General features: G+C 41.7%; 1 protein-coding gene across 1 annotated transcript in view; it reads left to right on the forward strand.

The window, feature by feature from the left end:
* The window catches only part of IL17RA (interleukin 17 receptor A), a 786505-nt gene that overhangs the window by 672330 nt on the left and 95759 nt on the right, over positions 1-18416 (forward strand). The window contains exon 12 of the mRNA XM_044087525.1: positions 3489-3584. Within this exon, the coding sequence (XP_043943460.1) occupies positions 3489-3584 (96 nt within the window). The remainder of the gene's footprint in view (positions 1-3488; positions 3585-18416) is intronic.

Here is an 18416-nt window from a genome sequence, read left to right on the forward strand (position 1 = left end):
CCTGGGTAAGTCCAGCATAAACTCAGCAGGTCCATTTTACTCCCTCACAAATGGTCTCTCAATCCTGTTGTGGCAGGAATGATTTTTCTGTCAATGGGGCTAGCCATGCTGCTATTTATTTTACTTCCCCTCACAAACCCAAATGCAGCAGGTAATTTGCCTGATCCCTCCAAAAGGGAGTCACCGAGTGCCTCTCTAGTTCACGTTTGGCCCCCTGGACTCCTGTACAGTTTTCTTCCTACCCGTCTGATTCTCAACTTTCTACAGAAAGCATCTTACTGGAAGTGCAAAGTAATCCTCATTGCTCCATCTTGGCCTTGACAGTTATGGTTTTCTTTCTTGTGATGTCATCTGGTTCACCCCCTTGAATGTTGGATCCAAACCAGGATCTCCACTATCAACCATCAGGAATAACTCACCAAACATTTGGACCCTCAAGTTGATCGCATGGTTTCTTCACTTCCGGTGATGGTTAGATAGTCCAGGTTTTCCTGTCTGGTCAAACACATCCTCAGATTCAACTCGATACTGAAAAAGCAAATGCAAAATACACTGGAACACAGCACAAGCAGTTGATGGTGCAAATAATCTTCTTTAATTCATTCTGGTACCTTGGCCTTCTCAAGGCATTCCTTGAGAAGGCGAAGGCCAAGGTACCAGAATGAATTAAAGAAGATTATTTGCACCATCAACTGCTTGTGCTGTGTTCCAGTGTATTTTGCACATCCTCAGATTCACTCAGAAGGATTTTACTATAAAGGTGTATAAGAGCAAATGGAAAAGATTCTCCCTGTGGGCAGTACAGAGACAATTAAACCACTTTTCAGCACTCATTCCAGCTATTCTAGAGTTTCTTGCTTTCATATTTAACAGGGGTACTAGTTATTCTACCATAAAGATTCAGCTTACAGCTGTCTCAAATTTTCATGTAGGACATAACCATTCCTCTTTGACATCATCTAGATTATGCAGAGCTTTTCTTAAAGGTACCTTTTTACTCTGTCCCCCCATTAAGGACCCTATTCCACCATGAGACTTAAATATACTTCATCAAGCCCTAACTTGACCCCCCCCCCCCCATTTGAACCAGCTGCCAAGATGGACTTGAAATTTTTTGTCTTGGAAAACTATCTTTCTGGTTGCAATCTCATCAGCCCAATGATTATCAGAACTCCAGGCTCTCCTGTAAATCACCATATCTAGTTTTTCTTAAGGACGGGATCTCTCTCTGTACTAATCCTTCTTTTGTAACAAAAGTTGCTTCAGAAACAGTTATGAATCAGTCCATTGACCGTCCTGTTTTCTTTACAGAATTTTCTAATAAAAGGTGAATACATACTGCATCTTTTACATGTGCATAGGCAACTTAGATTCTACCTCCACAGAACTAAAGATTTCAGAAAATTAGACCAGCTGTTTATTTCCTTTTCCAAAGCCATACTGGGTAAATCTGTCTTAAAGGTGATTTTAACCAAGTGGCTTACTGCTAGCATTTCTTTTGTCTGTAAGAAAAATGGATTGACTCTTCCTAAACCTCCTAAGGCTCATTCCACTAGATTTGTAGCCAAATCCTTCGCCTTCTGGTCTAGAGCTTCTGTAGAGCTGCCACATGGTCCAACACTCATAACTTCATTGCTTACTACAAATTGGACATTTCTTCTAGAAAGAAAGAGCAGTGTTTGGCTCCTCTATACTCCAGAATATCCTTCCTTGAGGACCACCCTCAGGTTTTTCCTCAAACTGGAGATTCTGCCCCATCAGTTGAGGAAAGGACAAAAAAGACAACATCCGATACAGAAGTTATGTACTCACCATAATTATGCATCTGTGTTGTCTGTTTTTGTCATTCTTCAGCTTCCCACCCTCCAACCCCCTTTCTACTTAATTTTTTTATTTCCTTGTCTCCTAGTTCAACCTGAGGAATATTATATTGCCTGGCTGTTGATGAGCTCCATTGCCTTCATCCAGCCTTACTGGGATATTATTCTCAATTTTAATGTATTATTTGCATGTTTTTAGGGAGTGACATAGGCTGAAGGGAGAGCAAATTCTATCTGAGGTAGTTCTGGATAGCCAGGAGAATTATGGGTAAGGAGAAGAATTTGAGCTACAGAGCCACGTCTTTAGAAGTGGCCGAAGTTAGATCCAAGGTCAGATCCAAAACCCATTAGTTGAGGAAGGATGAAAACAGACAACACAGATGCATATTTATGGTGAGTACAATCCTTTTGTTTTTTTTTTTTTGTTTTTTTTATGTGCTTGGAACTGTAATCCTCTTTTCCCACACTCCTGTAATGTGTGAACATTGGTGCCCTGCTTGTTAATTGACAGTTGCTTCTTTAATGTAAAATTTGAATAGGCACAAAATGGTGGGACTTTTATGAACTGTGACAGTGAAAGGTACTGAAGGGTTTCTGGGCACCAGATAACGTCTAGATAATATGATATAGAGAAATGATAACTGTGGAATAAGTTTTTTTTTTTTTTTTTTTTTTTGTATCTCTTTGCATCCATGTCTGACAGTCATCAAACCTCTCCACAGTCAGACTTGAGCCTATTCATTCCTGGCATGGATCTGACAACATCTGGTGGGGTCATCATTCAGGTAGCCATGAGGGTGGTGTGTGTATATGCATGTGTCCTTCTTTCTGCATGCTGCATGTTAGAGGTCCTCATCCCATTAAGCAGAGAGTTAGTGTGGCTTATCCCCTAGATAGGGACCCTAAGGTATTTGTATAATATTTCTTCTGTAAGAGCAGAATTACATAGCTCTTCTTAACCTCAGCAACCCCATCATGCTGGGCACAGGGTGTGGAGGCATTTTCTACAGCCGTACTCCCACCCCCTGCTGGATATACTTGAGTCACTACAGGGCCTCCCCCTGTGCCCTTCTATCCGTACATGAATATTCCCACTCATGGAGACAAGGGCTACCATCACTGGCTGGGGAGTGCCGAGCCCACACCTACCCCTTCTGTGTCTGATGTTTTTGTGTTAGTCTCCACTAGCACAGTAGCAAATCAAGCTGACCAAGAACCACTACAACCTCCCTACAAGTCTAAAGAACCAATATAAGGTACTCAGTCCTGTCCTACCTTGCCTAACTCTTCTACCACCTGCACCTCTACTCAAACTTTGGTTGCCTGGGGTACACTTGGGGTTTCATCCCTTTGCACCACAGACCTGGGCTTTTTACCCACTACACAGGATGGTAGAATTTTCACATCTATGGATGGTTTGAGATGATTTCAAAGTAAACCTGGTGGTATGAGGCCTGAGATAATTGATACCCATATCTTTTGAAAGTTTATTTTTTCCCAGGGTCTGGTGTCTTCATACAGGTCCTAAAATTTGACTTAATGAAGAGACTATTTCTAGACCATCATTAATTATACTGAGTACATAATTTTCATTTTATGTATCTTATGTAGCTTGTGTTTATATTGTTACCCAATTTTTTACAATATTTTTGTGTTTTTTTTATGTAGAACAACTTCAGATGTATTGGCTTATCCTGTGTATTATTGGAGTCAGTATTCTGTTATGTTTTCTGCTTCTAATGATCAAATACTTAAGAAATAAAGGTAAGATTTTCTGCATGTTTACTGTGCTACCTTCATTAATTTGGGAATTAAAGGTTATCATTATTTGTTTGAGTATTTGTGTTTCCAGAGCTTATTTATGTGGATCTATGCAAAGGGGTAATATTTTTATGCTTGGCATCTAGTCTAAAATGACTTAAGGACGTGTGTGACTGTATTTTATCAGTCTCTTACAGAAAACTAAGCATAATTCCATGCTGAAATAAACATCTAGACCTAGTCTTCCAATAATTATTAAGTGCCCATTTTGTTGCTAGTTGTCAAAGGAGAACCATCACTTGCTTTGCATGTTTTACTTGGGCCTTTCAGGATGCTTCCAGCAGCAGCTGGTGCCAGCAACTCAGCAGCACCAGTGAAGGTCACTGGTCAGATCTTAAAACTTAATTACATGGCACCTGGTGTGTATCACAGATGAAGTTTTGAGGAGGAGAAAGGAATCAGCACCACTCAGAGGCATTCAGTGGAATGATTGTTTGCACAAGGCTGGCAGGTACAAAGAATAATGAGGAAAGTGCTTGTTGACTCCTGACCTGTCTCATCTTTGAAGTCCTCTGCTTCACCAGCAATCTATGCACTTTTACTGGCCCCTTCCTCTTGCATTGTGAGTATGACACCTGGATTTGTCACAGCTTATCACCTGACTCACAGGCACGGTAGTGAGGGATACTCTTTGGCCTCTGCTATCTAGACTAATCTCTTTCTGAAGTAGTAGTCATCACCAGTTTCCACTCTCCTCCTAAGATTATTTCACTGGCATTGTTAGCAATACAGTATTTGGCTCTTTAATGGCTGGTATGAGTATCTGTTTCTAATTTCAGGTTTATAGGTAATTACTAGGGTTGCAACCCAGGGGCCATTGAGAAGCCTAGACCGAATTCCCAGTTGTCCCCAAGCAATGTCTGGTTAAGTGACTTGCTCAAGGTTACACATTAGGCATTTGACAGCTGAGAGAATCAAACCCTGTACCACAGGAGCTACAGGTTACAACCTTAACCCTCTGCGGCAACTGCCAGACATAGTTTGAACTCACAAATCTCAAACCCAGTACTTGTCTTCTGGAGTCCGGTGTACTAACATTGTACCTTGGTAGTACATATTTTAATCAAGAGACAGCTCAACTGTGCTTTTCTCAGATCATGTTCCTTGCAGAAATGTCTTCATACCTGGCAGTCAGTGCAAAGAATTTTCTGCAAGTAAGAGCTGTCTGTAGGCTTACAGCTCAGTGGTCATACCTCCATCTGCAGTTGATTTTGAAAACATTTTCTTGACCAACTGCACAAAATGGCACCTTGCTACAGAGAGGCAAAGAATCAAGCAGGTGATTCTTACTGGTAATTAAGACATGATTGCACCCAAGTTCATCTGTCATTAATGGATCATCTCTCTCAAAAATTCACTAACGATAACAATTTTAAAAGTTAAAAATATTAAACCAAAATTAACTTAAACCTAGAAAGTTGTACTACAAATGTTTCCTGCATGGAAAAATGCTCCCTAGACCCCCATACTGCCCTTGCAAAAACTTTTTAACTTTAAGGTTCTTCTCCATTCATGATAGAAGGAATACTTAGTTTGCCATTTAAGCCAATTATTGCTTTTGCTTCAGGGTAACACAGCCTTGGAGTTAGATTATTTAGTAACCGTTATGCTTCCACAAATGTAAATTTTGCTTTTGATTACTGTGGTCTGTTGCTGTTGTATAACATATTTGGGTAAATCCGCTTAGCAGAGTTTGTGGTACAGTGTACTGAAAAGATGTCCAGATATTTTAAAATTTGTCTAGTAAGCAGTTTAAATTTTCCTAAACATAATTTTGCTGTTTTAGAAGATCTTAGTAATTTCTTCCTTCTATCCATAATAAAGCAGGAAGAAGTAGTAGTAGTTTGCTAACTTCAAAATCATTTGATCTGGACTGCAGCATACTTCAGAAATAAAACCTAATTGAAATGCATTTAGAAATCTTTCAGAAAGTCTGTAGCATTAATCTCTTCATTGTTTCTTGATTAGTATAACACAGTAACTTTATATTCAAGCATACTTCTCAACTTTTCTGCTTAAGAATTCTGCACAAAGTTACAATAATGGGGTGGGTCAAAAGCCGAAAATCAGGAAAGTTTTTAAATATGATTCAAATTCAGTTAAAATGTTAATAGAGTAACATGTTTCGTATCATTATGTATTTTCTGAACAGTAAGAAGTTTAAAACTGCTCATTATTGTAAGCCTAAGACTTTTAACAGGGGATCTCAGAATTGCAAAAAAGTACGAAACTGAAAACAGTGAATGTTGAACATCACTGTTCTCCTTTGCTTTGCAGGGAGAAGGCCATTTCCTGTAACCCCCCCCCCCCCACACCAACATATATGTATGACTTTGTCCATCCTATTAGTGGCAAAATATATAGCCTCAGATGTTTTGCTAGATGTAACTCCTGTAATGTGTTTTTGGCAGTATGTCAGATTTGTCCGGCGTTTTATGTGGGAAAGTGCAGTAGACACCTTAGATGCAGAATAATTGAACACAAATCCGACATAAGAAGAAATAGTCCAACTAATTCACTTGCACAACGTGCGAATGAAAATGGGGAGTTACACAGTTTTAACTTTAGAGTATTGACCAGTGTTCAAAAGACTATTAGAGGGGGTGATTTAAACAATAAATTACAATTGAAAGAATATGAATGGATCACACTCTTGCAAGCAGATGTTTTCCAGGTATCAACAAGATGAATAGATTAAAACCTGTACTTAAAGACAGAAGGTCACATTTAAAGTGATTTTATGACTCTATTTTTAGGGTGAAACTTTGAATTGTTGAATATGATTAATATTGTATTTCTGTTGGCTGTGCTTAATTGAATGATTGATTGTGATTGGTATTTAAATGTTGCATTGAAGTTTGTGTTTTATCTTGCACTGAAGAAGGGTAGTTATACCTGAAAACTTTGCTTTTACCAATACATTTTTACGTTGATATCAGTTTGTCTTGCTGATGGTTTCACTCTCACAGTGTTTGCACATGCCTCTCTGTCTCAGTTTGCTTTCTCTCTGTCAGCCAGTAGTTTTTTGTTTTGTGCTGACTTCCCGCTGTATTGCACACACCTGAAGGGCTCCTGAAGATGACGAAGGATACTATGTCGTGGTCTAAGTTTCCTACTGTCTCTCAGGAAAGTACTTAATGCCTGTCTATAGCAGGGAACTGTTGAAGCTCAGGGTAAACCCTCCTGTAGAACCCATTGTAAAGGTTGCTGTTCTAGCTACCTATAAACATTATCACTCTGCTTCATCAGTTTACAAGGAAAATCACTTTAATAGGGTAGCGCTGGATTTCCATACTCCACTGAAGAAAATTGTTTGTACTGATTCGTCATTTCTGTTGTGCAGTCCCATACCTCTCAAGCTCTTAGCCAAAATATCTGGACAGAGCCAAAAGTAATGGGGGACAGTGGCATAGAAATAAGGACAAATTTTAAATATTGCTCTTATAAACTCAGAAAGTTGCTAGTATAAAAGGGCTTGTGTTACCATAGATTTTCTGGTGGACATGAATTCTGAATCTTAGTGTCTGTCATTATTTAGTGAATTTAGTCATCATTGATTTACCAGAAAACCTCATATTTTGTAAGGAATAGTCCAAGGGTATGAGGCAAAAATCTGGACAGTTGAGAGATATGTGCAGTGCAAATCCCTTTCCCTGAGAAGAAATCATATTTTCTGGGCAGACTGCAAAAATAGCATATACGGCATTTACTCTGAGCAAATTGTTAAAAGAATATGTGTGGCAAATACTTTTTGTGTGCAGACTCTCAGACTTCTGTTCGAATGGTCCATATGCAATCTTCTGTGGTATCCTAGACTTTGAAAAATGTTTTTCTAATTCCAGATTTATCAGATGGTAGACTATAAAGTGCTTCTCACATTCTGAGAGGTTAATTTTCACATAGCCAGGTGCAGGTTTAATGTTGCAATGCTGCTCATAACTCCAAATCAGCAGGGACTGAAAACGTCAAACAAATTAGTTTTCAAGACACATGGAATTTAATTGTGCAATAAAAGAATCTTAATAGTGATGCATACATTCAGCTCCATGACTAAAACTGCTGCAGAAATGGAGAGACATTGCCTTAGAGGCAGAGTCTGTTAAAAAAAAAAAAAAGAAAACTGTTATATCTGATGGTACAGTCTCAAACAAAACAGATGCTGTTGTAAAATTCCCAAATTGTGTAACTAAAGACTTCTCAATCTCCCCATCTCTCTGTAAAGGGAAAAAAAAAAACATAAGTTAACATTTTCAATGAGGCATAATTCCTTATATCCTTCATGTATCTTTAGATTCCAAGGGAGGAAGCATCATTCTTGGTAGTCTACCAGTTGCTTTTTTTGTCAAGATAAAGCCTTTTTTTCCTGTGATGAGTTTTGTAGAGTTAATTGCTCCTGCCAAAGAATAGTTATCTGTGACACAGGATATTTGAGGTATGCCATGTCTTGGATTGTGAGTTCAGAATATAGTGTTGTTAGAAAGAGTGCATTGTCAAGTCTATCTAACATGATATGACATGTGTTTCTCATGTGAGAGTACCATGTACCACGTTTCTAACTCTTTTGGACTGCCAGCAAAGGGGTGAACATTGTCCCTGTTCTTTCATAAAAACAATGAAATGTCCCCCTTGAATGCCACCATCAGGTAGGTTTCCATATAATGACAACTAGTTTCAGGGATTTGCCTTTCTCCAGAGCTTGAAATTTTAAATCTCCTTGTGCAGAATGGATTTTCTGAATAGTTTTATTTGTTTCATGAACAGAGTGTACAATAGCATGCTCTGTTCTGGATGTCATATAGGAACTACCAAAGATAACTGAGAGATGTTTGTCCTGTTTTCAACCTAAGTAAGAACAACTCGGATGGATTAATTGGACGTCCCACTTCACAGGCCTTGATGAATCCATGAGGATAGAGTGAAAGTTGTTTTATGTACCTCTGTTGGTGTACCAGTACATTTATATCAGTAATAGCCAAGTCCATTTCCACATAAAGCAAGTTGCCCCTTTCAGAGTCAACTACGTGGCAGGCAAGTACGCCAGTGAACACAGTGTCAAGCTGTGAGAATCTTCTTCATGAATTAACAATGATGTCTTCCATCTTGTTATACCAGTAGACTGATATTTCTGTATGCCAGTTTACACGAGTGCCACACATTTTGCCACAGGAGGGGACAGACATAAACAATACAAGAGAGTTCAATACCTTGCAAAAATGCAGACGTGGTGTCCATGGAATGGACTTTCACACTACTTTTGATACATTATGACTGAAAGGAGATGAAAATATTCTGAAGCATACATTGGTCAGTGTTTTACAAGTTCTTTTTGGCAAGCGTCCTCATATCCTGTAGCCACAGGACTTCCTTTGGGTGTTATTCCTTTTGTAGTGTATTTTCATTATATCCACCTAGTGTAGATGCATTTTTGGCAAATATTATTAACTTCAAAAATTACATTATCATTGCAGCTCTGTGTTTCATCTTGCTTTTACTGATTCCAACAATATGTGTCCTCATTCTGAGGTATATCACATTCTGTATGTGAGTCAGAAGTTCCTAATCATTTTTTTATTGATTGTGAATATCTTCTAATCACATCAGGTCAAGACACTGTTCTTTGCCTTCTGAATCATCTGGCTGTAAAAAGTGCAAGTTATATCACTTCTTGTGTTTTCTTGTGGGTTTACATTTATAGCTATGTGTTGTAACTCTTTCCATCTGTCCACAAATATGGTATGACCTTTTTGGAGACTGATATTCCATCACTTATATCTCCTTTACTCTGTCTCTACCAAAATTTTCTTTACTCAATTCAGAATTCTCCATTGTCATTTTTTATTTTCTTTTTCTGAGTTCTTTGGTATCATTTTCAGTAATTCTGTCACTTCTGCTATTTTTATTGATGTATTGGTCCTCCACGTCAATCTTGAGTTTGCAAAGCTTGGAATGATGCACCTTTTTTTTTTAAAGACAATCTGCTAACAGCCAATATGGGGAACTTTCATTTCTCTGCAGCTGTATCTGAGTTGTGTATCAGCTTACCTCTATCTTTTGTAAATGGCTACAAATCTCAAATTCTTCAAGGTAGCTATAAGAAAATACCTCAGCCTTATCTGGAAATGTAACTGTGCACTTTTTTGAGCTCTATTTTCAAGTACTACATATATAAACTATCTGCAAGAATTTTGTGCATCTTTTTCTTGTTTTTCCTCTTGTGTATAAATTTGCATGTAACAGCATTTGGTCAAACAAAATATATTTATTTACTCTTTGTTTACTGGGTTAGTCACACTAAGACTTTGTCCTTTTTTTGGGGGGAGACCTGAGGTGGTGTTCATACTGACTAGAGGAAATTTGGCCAGAGTACTAGGGAATTTCCCCTACTCTTTTGTGGCTACTAGGTGGTAGCAAAGGGCTGCTGCTAAATTATTAGTTTTTCCAAGACTGAGGAGGAAAGGAAGAAGCAAGCTGAGCATGAAGTTCTGCACAATAATGAACTATCACATACAGATTCTGTAAGAGATGAGATTGTTGTTACAGAATTGGAGGAAGGCCTAGAAACTCCTGTATTGATGGAGATGATGAATCGAGATGACCCAAAGGCTGATGGATCGAGATGACCCAAAGGGTGATAAGGAAGTAATTTAAAGTATTTTGGTGGATCACATGCTGAGAGGAAACAGAAAAGGTGCTGCCAGATGAATCGGGGAAAAGGAGGTGGATTACCATAAGGTGATGACAGCACCATGATGGTATGTTTGGCCAGCAGAGTAGCTGGTTTTAAAAGCATGCTCCTGTTACAGGGTGGTGGTGTGAACTGTAAGACATCCTTTTCATATGTAGAAATGGTAAGCAAAGGAAAGAAAGATGCTATGGTTAAAGCTGAAAGAAAGCAAGGTCTGAACCCGAAAAGATGTGTGGTAAGAATCAAAACCAAGACAAGTGACACTATTACAAACATGAAGACATGGACAGTATTTTTTTTTAACCTTTGATGTCTAAAGTACAGGGCATAACAGCATTAATACACACAGATGAAGACTTTTGCAAGGTTATTTTTGAAACTTTTACTTTGCTTGAAAAATTATGAATGAAGTAGAGAAAAATAGCTCATTTGCACCATGGAATGAATATATGTTTAAGAACTTGGGACTGAAGTTTGGAAAAATAAATAAATCTGCCATTCAGAACATCTGACATAGAGGAAATTGAGTTAAAGACCTTTTTTGTCTGTAAATAAGGTGCATGATATTAAAAACTGTATGATGAAAGAAATGCTTGGAACGGAGTTAAGAGGTATAAGTGTCAGTGGATATCTGTGAGGGAAAATACAGCATATTTCAGACATAATTTGGAATGGAAAATTGAAACAGTGAGGTATTGGGGTCAACCTAAAGCATGATAGTTTTGTGGGGATGGGATGCATTTGGTGTAATACTAAAGAAAATGTGGTCAATATGTGGAAAGTGAACCTACCACAAAAAAATGTAGGCCTAAATGTAGAAAATGCAATAAACATGGGTATTTTGGGTTTGACTGTCCTATACAACAAAAGAAAAGGTTAGAAGAAGAAAGAGAGGAGAGTATATCCGAAGAAAGACAATCTCATAATAAGATAACTGAAAATATTGGTAGAGAAAGTATTATTGTGGATAACTGAGGAAGAAAATGTAAGAAGAAGGAAGATGGGAATGTGGTAGGAAATGTTTTACAAAGAAAAACTATTACAGTGCATGTTAAAACCAGATATGCAGCAGTTGGAAGTGAAGAAAGAAAAGAGAGTAATTTGAGACAGGAGACAAACAAGAATACATTGATAATTCAGTTGGAGGGAGGGTATAAGATGGAAAAGAAAAATAAAAGTAAAAACTGGACATAAGAAGACAAAAAGGAAAATAATTGCTTAGGAATGTTGTTGTTGTATCTTTCGGCTTTTCCCGGTTGGAATATTAGCACTAAATGTAAATAACATTACAAATGATACTAGAGCTATGTTAGTGACTGAATGGTATAGAAAATAAATATGGAGGGTGCATGTTTGTTAGATATGAGACTTGTGACGAAAGAAAAAGAAGATAATTAAGGCAATACGGGATAAAAAATATATGGTTATTAGGGATTGGTATGTGTTCAGGAATATGATTTGTTTTAAATTGAGAAGATAAAGATTTAAGTGTAGCAGTTATGATGGGGGGGCATACACTGTAATATGAAAAAAATGAGGGGAAAAATAACATAGGATATTAAAGTAATAAGACAAGTTGAAAATAGGCTTTCTGAGAAGTTGAAAATAGACTGCACACCGACCAGCAGTTTAATTTTAGCTCTTGCAGTGTGAAATATGAAACTTATTTATAAGGGCCAGTAATTCTGCCAGTTTTAGTAAAATTCAGTTACTGGCTAATAAGTACAACAGCAACCACTGAACAGAAAAAACAGCAAGTACAACCTAATGGTGATCCACAAGTTTATTTATAGCAAATTCTCTTCCTCTGACGTCTCGGCCGTAGCCTTCAAGGAGTAAAGAACCATAGGAGCACACACATTTTATATACTAACAAACAATAATTAAACAATTAATCAGTTATCCACTTCAAATTTTTTTTTATCAAGCTAGTACAATAAAACAATAAAATAATTAAATTAATACCCTCCAATTCATGGGTAAAAAGTGCCAAACTTTAAAATATAAATAGTCTCTTTAAGCAATAACTGTTTTTTTAAGATTATTAACATCAAAATGAGAGACATTCACTTTTTCCAGCACTGTACCTTTTAACCCCTCAGTACTACCTTGATGAAATTCTCCTTGAAGGCTACGGCCGAGATGTCCGAGGAAGAGAATTTGCTATAAATAAACTTGTGGATCACCTTTGGGTTGTATTTACTGGCTAATAAGTACACTGCCTGGATGCCAGCAATGCAGAAACTCGTGGTGCCAGAAAGAAAATCAACTAGAAAAGGGGAAGAGAAAATACGGACTGGGAAAAATCCTGCAACTGTTCAGTAAAAAGCAGTTCAAGCTCCAGCTTTGGTAAAACAGATGGCTATCAGTAATTTAGAGGAAAAAATAAATCAAATGTCCTCAGAGAGCTGATAAAAATAAATGAAACATTGAAGGAGTATATCAGCTCAGTTAACCAAAGGTTAGAAAAAAAAATGGAAGAAGCTTTAAACAGTTATTCAGATGAACTGATACTGCAAAAATCAAAATGAAGAAAAGGCTGAGTGAGTATGAGACTGCTCAAGAAGAGGTGTTTCAAAAAATGTTAGGAGTTAGAGGACCGAGCACGCAGAGAAAATCTAGATGTTCTGCAGTACCAGAGAAATTGGAAAGAACAGGTTGTGTTAAATTTATGAAAGCACAAGTAAGTAACTGGATTAGTATACAGCAGCACAATTTAATTGAAATGGCACATTATGGGTACGCTCCAAACCTGGCCATGAGAAAGTAGCTAAGAATGGTATTAGTAAAGATGCAATCATACCAGCAGAAAGAGCTGATCTGTGGCAGCTAAGGATATTTGGGAAGAGACTAAACAAGAGACAATACAAAAAAATTAGAAAATGGAAACTTTGCTATATGGACATGGATTTCAAGATACAAGCAGTTAAAATATTTTTAGTCCCAATTGTCTTGTACATAGGCGCATATTTTTATCAACCAGAGGAGACGTTGTGAATAGGAAGAATGAAAAGGACAACATCAGATTTAGAAGTTATGTACTTATCATAACTTAGCATTTGTGTTGTCCATTTTCATTCTTCCTCACCTTCCCCTCCCACCCATACCCCGGCCTTGTCACTCCTAAAAGGATATTTGGATATCATTCGAAGACTCATGTTCCAGGTTTGAGTCTCAGTTTTCTCTTCTGTATGTCCTGTCTATAACTCAGTTGGCAGTAGGCAGCAAACTTGATCTGAGGAGTTGGGGTTGGAGCAGGGCATTATGTGTAGAGGGCAGAGCTTGAGATTCAAATCCTAACTCTTGTGAATGCTGCTGAGTTGGATCCGTAACCCATCAGTGAGGAAGAATGACAATGAACAACACAGATGCCAAGTTATGGTAATATATAACTTCTAATTAATACATAATGTGGGTGTTCTGAAACTGTATTTAGTTTTTTGTTTGAGGGCTTTCATTAAATCTTGTAATATTTGACATAGGTTCAAATGGAGATGACAAGAAAAAATCAACCTGCAAAACATTAGTGGATGCATGTTAACGCAAAACTGGAAATAGTGATTTATAAAAGCAGTCATATAATAGGTGGGAATAATAACGTTTTATCTTAATGGCTGCACTATCTGTATTATCTTGGAAAGTGAATGGCCTCACAAAAAGGTTAGAGTATTGAATTATATTAAGAAATGCAGACTACAAGTAGCAGTGCTACAGGAGATACATTTGGAAAGAAGTGAACATGTGAATTTGATAAAGGATTTCAGGATGGATATTCAGCAGAGTATCAACGACAAAGGAAAAGGGGAGTACCTATACTGATTTCTATAGAAGTTCCAATAGTGATAGAAGAGGAAAAAATATAATGGTAGATTTGTGGTAGTAAGGGGCCACTAGCAAGGGAGGAGGATTACACTGTTGTGTATTTATATTCCACCTAAAACTGCTACTATGGAGCTTAAGAAATTTTGGGAAGAAGCAGTCAGCTTTCAGCAGGGAATATTAGATCTGAAGTAGGCACTTCATTTGTCAGCAACCTTTGGGATACGCATCCGATCTCGGATCCGAGCCGGCAATTTCTACCACAGCATAGATCCGAGCTCCTAGCGCCTCCCTTTACCCATAATCCCCTGCCAACCCTGACTGACCCCAGATCCAGTTTGCCGTTCTTCAAGCTACAAGCTGAATTTAGAGCTCCTGCTACTGAGTGAAGTTTTGTGAGAAAAATTTTTTTCCTATTTCTATCTTTTTCTTCGTGTGAGTGAGAGCGAGTGTTTAGGTACCCCATAGCCCTATATCTCTCTCTATTTATTTTATTTTGCGGTTATTTTTCCTCCCTACCCTCACTGGTCGTAGTGTGTGTTTGTGGTGTGTGTAGGGGCCTGGTGAGTGTGTTTCCATGTTACCATGTCGGAGGCCCCTAAAGCCATCTTTTCAAAGTGCACCAAGTGTGGCCATAAGCTTTCACCGGCGGATGTTCACACCCGGTGCGTTAGGTGCCTTGGGGTTGAACACCTCTCCTCGGGATGTGCGATTTGCGTGGCGTTCAACCCCAGGGCACTTAAGGACCGGAGGTCAAAGCTAATTCTGGCGGGCCTTTTGCCCCCGGATTTGGCTCCGGCCTCCGGTGCTTCTGTGGCCGCTACCCAGCCCTTACTGGCAGCCACCCCTGCCTCCCTCCCTCCGGTCGGGACTCAACCTCCCGCTTCAGCTCCAGAGGAGAGGGAGGCCTGGAAAGCCAAACGGAAAGAGAACCACCATAAGTGGCGGGCCGAGGACTCCTCCTCGGCCCCGCCCGCCAAACGGGCTTCTCCTTCCAGAGCTTCTGGATCGCCTCCTCCTCGGCTCCGGTCCCCTTGTTTCTCACCGGGACCTGGGGAGAAGGGGACCCGGTCCCCGTCGAGGTCATTGAGGCGGCACTCTAGGTCTGCCTCGGTGGCCTCTTCGAGGTCCACTTTTAGCATGTCAGATGCAGACATGGACCGGATGATGAGGAGGTTCATCCGGGCCCAGCTGCAGATGGGAGTGCTCTTGCCTCCCCCCTCCGGGGGGGAGCTTGACCCCATTTTTTGCTCCAATTGCTCCTTCTTTGACCCGCTTTCCGGGTTTGGAGCATTCAGAGCCAAGCCGCGTTGGATCCGGGGGTGGGTCGGAGCCGATAGTACTGGTTACTTCGACTCTGACTGGTCCCTCGAACTTGTCGGATCCGACCTCTCGGAGCCGTGGACTGAGCTTCGGATCCGAGGGATTCGGTGTGACTTTGGCTCCGTCCCGGTCGGAGCACACGGGTCTTTGAGATCCGAGGGTCTCGGCCCTGGATCCGGTCCCCGCTTCGGATCCGAGTGGGAGTCGACTCTCGGATCCTATCGAGAGTGGCTCCCCCTCGGCTTTTGCTCTGGTGGAGAGGGCACTGTTGAGTGCATCCGGGCCTCCGGTCCTGGCTTCGGCTCCCCCCTGCACTCCCTCTCAGCTGGTTCAGGCTCCCATCACCCGGCTTTCGGGGCAGCCTGCTTCAGCGCCTCTGGGTGTTCCTTTGGAATGTGACATTGCTGGTGAGACTTCCTCGCACAGCCCCCCCGAGGAGGTTCCTCACAAGGCTAAGTGTAAGAGGAGGCACGTGGACTCCCCCGAGTCCCTTACGGAAGATATGGACTTAGATGAAGGGGAAGGCTCCCCAAGGTCACCCCCCGAGGATGTCTCCTTTGGAGACATCATGGAAATGCTCAGGATTAGGGGAGGGTGGTCTGCCCCCAAGGCTTCCTCCGATGAGTCCGTATTCTTAGAGGCGTTCGAAGCAGGGCCATCTACCTCTTGGGTGTCCCCTCCCCCCGACCCCCTCGTGGACCTTATTTCCACCAGGGCTTGGAAGGAGCCGGACACTGTAGAGCCAGTCCCCAAGCGCCCAGATAGGATCCTGAGTCCCCCTGCAGAAAGAACCCACTGGAGCAGAGGTCCCCCCGTGGATGCCATGTTGGTGGCGGCGGCCACCAAGAGGGAGTTGGCTCAGGAGAGCTCGGCGGTCCACCCACCGAGCAAGGAGTCTCGAGCGATGGACCGCCTTGGGAAGCAGGTCTTCAGTTCAGCAACCTTCTCCATGAGGGGGCTGAACTATATGGCACACGTTATCCAGATGCAGCGAGATCTAATAAAAGAATACGTTGCCCCCCCCCAGAGTCCATGTCGGAAGGGGACAAGCAGCTGTACTCCTCCCGAATGTCCACTCTATGTTCCGTTTCTAACACCTCTATGCAGCTCTTGTCTCATGCCACGGAAGGAGCTGCTAGAGCAGGCGGAGCCGGCCTGGTAATGAGACGCCAAGCCTGGCTCCAACATTGTGACTTCTCGGAACCCTTTAAGGTGTCATTCGCGAATGCCCCCTTTGATGGTTCTGCATTGTTTGGCAAAACCGTTCGCGACACTTTAGTCCAGAGCGAGAAAAACGGGAAGACATTGTCTGCCGTCGGAGTCCGCTTCTCTGCTCCCCAGAGGTTTTTCTAAGAACCAAAAGGGTCAGAAGAAGATGTGGTTCCGGAAATCACATCAGTCCCAGTCTGCTTCGGACAACCAGTCCTCTCGTGGCAGAGGAGGACAGGGAGGACGCCGCCCTAGAGGCAGAGGGGGTCCCAGAAATTTTGGGTCCAGAGAACCCTTATCTGAGAGGCCCACGCAGAACCCCTGAGGGGTTGCCTGGCTGCTCCACTCTGGAGGCAGTCGAGGGGCGTCTTTCGAAGCACCTAGCAATGTGGGAGTCCATAACAACAGATCGCTGGGTGCTTCGCATCATATCCAGAGGTTACCAAATTCCCTTTATTGTAACCCCCAAAATCAGAAGCCTCCCCGACATACCACCCAGTCAGAGGGAGGCGGCTGCTACAGAAATTCAGCAGCTTTTACAAAAAAGAGCCATCCAACCCGTCCCCCCAGATCAGCTCGGATCAGAGTTTTACTCCAGGTTCTTTCTGGTGCCAAAAAAGACGGGGGACTTGAGGTCCATCCTCGACCTCTCTCTCTTGAACCTGGAAGTACCCAAAGAAAAGTTCTGGATGGTCACGCTACATTCCGGAAATCACATCAGTCCCAGTCTGCTTCGGACAACCAGTCCTCTCGTGGCAGAGGAGGACAGGGAGGACGCCGCCCTAGAGGCAGAGGGGGTCCCAGAAATTTTGGGTCCAGAGAACCCTTATCTGAGAGGCCCACGCAGAACCCCTGAGGGGTTGCCTGGCTGCTCCACTCTGGAGGCAGTCGAGGGGCGTCTTTCGAAGCACCTAGCAATGTGGGAGTCCATAACAACAGATCGCTGGGTGCTTCGCATCATATCCAGAGGTTACCAAATTCCCTTTATTGTAACCCCCAAAATCAGAAGCCTCCCCGACATACCACCCAGTCAGAGGGAGGCGGCTGCTACAGAAATTCAGCAGCTTTTACAAAAAAGAGCCATCCAACCCGTCCCCCCAGATCAGCTCGGATCAGAGTTTTACTCCAGGTTCTTTCTGGTGCCAAAAAAGACGGGGGACTTGAGGTCCATCCTCGACCTCTCTCTCTTGAACCTGGAAGTACCCAAAGAAAAGTTCTGGATGGTCATGCTACAATCTATTCTCCCCCTGTTACGGGAGAACGACTGGATGTGCTCAATAGACCTCAAGGATGTGTACTACCACATTCTTGTGGACAGACGTTCCAGGAGGTTCCTCCGCTTCTGGCTGGGAGCCAGTCACTTTCAGTTCAGGGCCCTCCCCTTAGGTCTCACCTCAGCCCCCAGGGTGTTCACCAAAGTCTTGGCGGTTATAGCGGCCCAACTGAGGCTTCAGGGAATTCAGGTCTTTCCGTACCTGGACGACTGGCTCCTCATCGCCCCAACAAGGCATCTGCTCTGTTCAGGCAGGGATTATTTCCTCAATCTTGCTCCACGCCTAGGGTTGACTGTCAACATGGCCAAATCCTCTCTGGCTCCTACACAGGTAATAGATTTCATAGGGGCGAGATTGGATTCCGGACTAATGCTTGCTTTCCTGACTCCTGATCGGCTTCAGAACATGAGGTTGCATGTTCAGGCCATTCTCCAACTTCCTGCTCCACCGGCGGAATTGATCCTG

The sequence above is a fragment of the Protopterus annectens genome, chromosome 11.part0 (assembly GCF_019279795.1).
Source record: "Protopterus annectens isolate FY-2018-M chromosome 11.part0, PAN1.0, whole genome shotgun sequence".
NCBI classification, from domain to species: domain Eukaryota; kingdom Metazoa; phylum Chordata; order Ceratodontiformes; family Protopteridae; genus Protopterus; species Protopterus annectens.